Below are 6,000 nucleotides of genomic sequence, written 5' to 3'. Positions count from 1 at the left end.
TGACCCGTCGACCCGTCCTCGTGGCCTACCAGCGGGCGTGGAGCGCCGTTTCCTGGCGGGGACCGCCCAGCACCTCGGCTTCGGTGGCGGCACAGCGCTGGAGCGCTATCGCGGAGCGGAGCGGGCGATGCCTTGCCTGGGTCGCCGCGCTGGATCGACGCGCTGGAGCTCCGGTGAGCTGTGACCGCCGAGATCAACACCTCCGGGCTGCGGGTCTGCGGAGCGGAGCGGGCGGCGCCGACTTTAACATCGGGAGCCTGGGAGCTCCAAACCGGCGCGGCCTTGTCGGCTTCGGAAGCCGCGGTCCCCAGTTAGGAAGCGGCCGTTCCAGGTGGCCCAGCCGCTGAAAGGACTCTCCCAACGCCGGGGCAACAGCACCCGGCCAGAACGGCCAGGAACATCGGGCCTCCGTAGAGGCAATAGCGGAGGCCTCAATAGGCCTGACTTTGGGAGAACTGGGGATGGGGACTGGACATTGTGCCTTCCCCCACAGTGGTATCCATTGTGGGGGGCTGATTTTTTGTGTGTAATGTGAATATGTTAGTTTGTGTCCAAGATGGCTGTCGGAAGGGAGAGTGGACGCTGGCGCGCTTTAGCTGCCGCTGCTCTCTCTTCACATTGTGTTTTAGATTTTTTGTCTTTGGAGCGAATTCTGTCTTTAATTTGTGTATTGGTGATGTCCTTATTATTTATTTTACTCCGACTATATGTTTTTTCTCTCTTGTTAATTTTCTGTAAGGTGTCCTTGAGACTTTGAAAGGCGCCCGCAAATAAAATGTATTATTATTATTATTATTAGATCCCCGGGGATCAAAGATCTTAGGGAGAGTTTGCCCCGCCCACCTAGCGGCGTCACTAGACATGTCAATCACGACGGAACCGCCCCGCCCCGTCCCTGCTCCTCTCTCCCCCCATCCGCGCATGCGTGCAGGGCCCGGCCGGCGCATGCGCGGAGGCGGGGCAGGGGGTGCATGGGCACAGACGGTTGACGGTCGCCCGGCGGGCGTCGATGCCATGGAGCTGTGAGCTGTCGACCGGCTGTCGGACCGAGGGCAGCCCCGATGCACGATCGCTCGGTGCCCCTGCTGTGGGCGGGCGGGCCTCGGCGCCTGGCTCCTCTCGCTGGCCGTTGATCGCGAGTGAACCGGGCGGCCGCCGGGCTCCGGCTCCGCCGGGGTCTCCCTCCCCGACCGTCCGCTCCCACCGCCGCCGCCTTCCCGCTCACCATGTCCGGCAAACACTTCAAGGGCCCCGAAGTTAGTTGCTGCGTAAAGTACGTCCTGTTCGGCTTCAACATCATCTTCTGGGTGAGTTGAGGGAAGCCGGCGCCGGGTGTTGGTGCCCAGGGTGGTACCTAGGGTGCCTGATCGGACTCCCGGTCAGCATTAGGGAGAATGCACGATTATTTCCCACATCCAATATTAAACTGGCTGGTGTGTAGCTGCTAGGTTTCTTTGTGCATCCTTATACAGAACAAAAGGTCGGGAGGTTGTCTTTTGTCCCGATCCGCAGCGCCGGGCGGAACAAAAACTTCCTCTACAAACCACTCCTCTTGCAACCCCAGAAACTTCGCCCTTTTGTCGCCGACGAAACGACGTGGAATGTTTTAAAACTGGGTACCTGCGAGGGTAAGGGGAGGTGGTGGGTGTCTTTGAGTTCCTGGAGTTTCAATGGTGAAGCGTGACAAAAGCCACAAGGAAATCTGGCCACTGTTTTGTAGAGTAGGAGACGCCGTTGTTACAATCGTGCTTCAGTTTGTACTGCAGTTTTCCCGTTTATCACAGTGCCACTCAGTAACTCTTTGCTCCTTTTGTTTGAATTGATGCGGAGAGCCAGCCGGTCGGAAAGGATGCCATTGTTTTCAATTTCATAACTTCTCTGGGAAAAAAATCATGAGCCAACATTATTTCTCTTTCAAACAAAATCGTCCAATTGCGATCGGTGGTTGAAAAGCTTGGTACACCAAACTGAGTCCTGCTGCATCCTTTCTTGTTTACTGTTACAATGATTTGTAAAATAATATGGAAGTGGTGTGAAAGGTAGGTAGTGTAACGTTTTATTGGCCGAGTATAAAAAACGAGGTTAAGCTGGAGATGTGTAACATAATAGGTCACAGCTGGAGTACTGTTTACGGTCTTGGCTACATTACATAAAGGGTGTAATTAATCTAGAGCAATGATGTTCGCTATTTCTCAAGTGGGGGCCACGTTGACAAAAAAATATTCAACGAGAGATCCACGATAACAATAAACATTGATTATTGCTCTGTAATGTTAGATACACTTATTGGCACACATTGTATGAATGCAGGACAGTAGGTACACATGACACTCCCACACAACCTGGCATCATGCCCAACATGCTCACACTGCTGAATCCCACACACTCCCTGTGGCTGAATCTTTTAACTTGGTTCCTTCCCCTTCCACTTTACTTTACACCCCATCTTTTTAACCCGTACAACTTCTCATTTGCTGAGTACTCCCAGCCATTTTTTTGGCTACATTGTCTGCAGGCTGGACCTTGCCTCTGTCCATGTTTTTACTTTTGAGCTGCACTTTGTGTTGATGAGAATTGCCACTGGCATGTGCACCGTACAAGGGATTGTTGCTGCGAGGAAAGATTAATGAACAGGCTACATTTTTACCCAAGGACAAGAGGAGGCTGAGGTCAGATTCGAGAGAGGACTATTTTTTAGTGGATGCACATTCTTCCCTTGGCAGAAACTAGGATCACACATCTAAAATTATTGATGAGTTTTTCCATGAAGAATACTTGGGTCTTAGTTGAGTATTATAGGCAGAAACTTTTGATAGACTTAAACATGAAGACAATGAATAAACAGCTGAAAAGTGAAATTTGGCAGGATTCAGCACAGACATGATATGCCAAATGGCTTCATCTGTAAGTTTCTAAACTTCTACAGACCAGTCATGTGCATTTGCACAACTTGATGTTTTTAAGTACTCTGTCTATTTCTAAGGCTATCCTATCAAAGTGATGTGGTGGATGGAACCGCAGGCTTCTCTTTCATCCAACATCTTGTAATTATATTTCATCTTTAACATACTAAAACATCCTCAAAGTGGTGTTATGATACAGAGCTGCATAAAGATATGTTGGGATAGATTGCTTAAATGTTTAGTCAGGGGTAGGCTTTAACAAGGTTTTTAACAGAGGAAAGAAAATTGAGTTTTTAGTGTAGCTGTTCTGAAGTTTGTGACCAGAACAGCTTAAGAAATGGTAAGTAAAGGTGGTGCTCTTAACATTGTAGATATTCAAAACTGAAGGAGCTCTTATCTGGGTGGATTCTGGAAAAGGCGAAGGCTACAGATAGATATGAGGCAAATGAGAGTATTTAAATTGATACTTTGCTCAACTGGGTGTTGATTGTGGATGATCAGCCATGATCACATTGAATGGCGGTGCTGGCTCGACGGGCTGAATGGCTACTCCTGCACCTATTGTCTATTGAATTAGACCAACCATATAAAGCTAACAAAGTCATGTTATGGTTTAAAGAGTTTTGGATGAGCTTGAGTCTATTTGAAGCAAATATGCATGGGAGTGAGAGGTGGGGTTGGAAAAAGGACACCCCACCCATCAGCTAGAAATTTTCCAAGAATGACAGTTCTGAGCGTGATCTTCAGTTTTAATGTGTAATTACTGTAGTATTCCATTTTTAATGCAACCCCATGGAAACATTTCCATGTGTTTGTTTTATATTGTCCGGGGGGCATGAGCAGAAATCAGTGGAAGTTGAACTTGGATGGACTGAAACACATCTAAAAGTTTAAAAAAATCAAATGTTAAAGGATGATTAACAATACTTTGGATCAGGGTGCGGTCTTTGTTTTTAATTGCTGTAATTTGGTATTTAGTCTTGCCTATGCATTAACATCTGATTTAATCATTAAATTCGCCATTTCTGGCAAAAAATGTTAACTTTGTAGTACAGACTAAACTGTTTAGATACACTAATTGAAATATTACACTGAAGTATTAATATTTCACATTAAGAAAGCATTGTTTTGTATAGAACGATCCGCTCTTATGTCTGAAAACAGAATCATCAGGATTACATGAGATTAGACTGGAATCTTGAATGAAATGCAAAAAGTGCTGGAAGAACTCGGTAGTTCAGGCAGCTTCTGTGCTGGGAATGAATTAGTAGAATCTGGGGAGGGAACAGACGGGTGACGTTTCAGTCCTGAATCCATCAGAATTATTACAATTTTTGAGGATTCATTTTTAATACTTTTTATCCCTGAAGAAAATCATTTTCTGAACAATTTTGATGTAATTTCAGTTGCTTTATTTTTCATAATTACTTGGGGCAAGAGCAAGCAGATTATATAAATAGTTCAGCCTTCTGTGGAACATCTGTGTCATTGACGGTCACAAGCTGACATTCTCTCTCTTTCTCTCTCCTCAATTGGGTTTAGATCAGGCGATTGACTTGGCCACTCAAGAATTTACCACTTTTTAGCTTTGAAAAACTCCTTTGTTGCTTTAGCAGTATGTTTGGGATCATTGTCTTGCTGTAGAATGAACCGCTGGCCATTTGAGTCATTTGTTTGAACTTGAGCTGATACGATGTGTCTACACTTCAGAATTCATTATGTTACTACCATTAGCCGTAGTTTCATCAATGAAGATAAGTGAGCCAGTACCTTCAGCAGCATACATGCCCAGGCCATAACACCCCCACCACCGTGTTTCACAGATGAGGTGATGTGCTTTGGATCTTGGGCAGTTCCTTCTCTCGTCCACACTTTGCTCTTGTCATCACTCTGATATAAGTTAATCTTCGTCTCACCTGTCCACAAGACCTTTTTCCAGAACTGTGGTTGCTCTTTTAAATACTTCTTGGCAAACTGTAACCATGCCATCCTATTTTTATGGCTAACCAGTGGTTTGCATCTAGTAGCGTAGCCTCTGTATTTCTGTTCATTAAGTCTTCTGCAGAGAGTGGTCATTCACAAATCCACACCTGACTCCTGAAGAGTGTTTCTGATCTGTTGGAGAGGTGTTTGGGGATTTTTCTTTATTATAGAGAGAATTCTTCTGTCATCAGCTGTGGAGGTCTTCCTTGGCCTGCCAGTCTCTTTGCGATTAGTAACCTCACCCGTGCTCTCCTTCTTAATGATTTTCCAAATTGATTTTGGTAAGCCTAAGGTTTGGCTGATGCCTCTAACAGTATTTTTCTTGTTTCTCAGTCTCATAATGGCTTTTTTTGAATTTCATTGGCACAACTTTGGTCTTCATGTTGATAAACAGCAATAAAAGTTTCCAACGGTGATGGAAAGACTGGAGGAAAGAGAGCTCTAGGCGCTGAGAGCTCTCATACCTACATTATGAGGCAATTACAAACACCGATGAAGCCATGTCGCCCAAGCAGGGTGCCCTGAAATGGGGTGGACTATGCTCCCTCGACCCTCTCCCCACTCCCCTGTTGAAGTCCTGCCTCCCCGTTCTCTGCCCCTACCTCACTAATCTCTTCAACTCCTCATTGTCCCAAGGAATTGTCCCCTCCGCTTTCAAAACTGCTGCCGTTACACCAATCTTAAAGAAACCTGGTCTTGATCCCTCCTCTCTCATTAACTACCGCCCAATCTCAAACCTCCCCTTTCTTTAAAAAACCCTGGAGCGTATATCGTTGCGTCGCAATTTCATTCCCACCTCCTTGCGTATAACCTACTTGAACCCCTCCAATCTGGCTTTCGCCCCCTCCATAGCACAGAAACTGCTCTCCTCAAAGTCCTCAACGACCTCCTCACCTCTGCTGACACTGGTTCCCTCAACATCCTCATCCTCCTCGACCTGAGCGCAGCCTTCGATACAGTGAACCATAACATCCTGCTCACCAGACTCAAAGACCTCGGCATTGAAGGCTCTGCACTCAGCTGGCTCCGTTCCTACCTTTCCAACAGATCCCACTTCATCTCTCTCCACAACCACACCTCTGCTACAGCCGCAGTCACTCAAGGCGTTCCCCAA

General features: G+C 46.6%; 1 protein-coding gene across 3 annotated transcripts in view; it reads left to right on the top strand.

Annotated features, from left to right (window-relative positions):
• Nucleotides 1–944: 944 nt before the first annotated feature.
• tspan17 (tetraspanin 17) overlaps nt 945–6,000 on the top strand; it is a 54,586-nt gene continuing 49,530 nt past the window's right edge. Inside the window, exon 1 of one of the 3 annotated variants that reach the window (XR_004413447.1) lies at nt 945–1,307. Coding sequence is in view for 2 of the 3 variants with exons in the window: in XM_033029478.1 (XP_032885369.1) it covers nt 1,227–1,307 (81 nt within the window). In the remaining variant the exon portion in view is untranslated. The remainder of the gene's footprint in view (nt 1,308–6,000) is intronic. The other 2 variants (XM_033029478.1, XM_033029477.1) reach the window with 2 other exon arrangements.

The sequence above is a fragment of the Amblyraja radiata genome, chromosome 11, assembly GCF_010909765.2.
Source record: "Amblyraja radiata isolate CabotCenter1 chromosome 11, sAmbRad1.1.pri, whole genome shotgun sequence".
Lineage (NCBI taxonomy): Eukaryota > Metazoa > Chordata > Chondrichthyes > Rajiformes > Rajidae > Amblyraja > Amblyraja radiata.
Note: the sequence above shows the minus strand (reverse complement) of the source record. Positions and strands in the feature narration are given on the sequence as shown.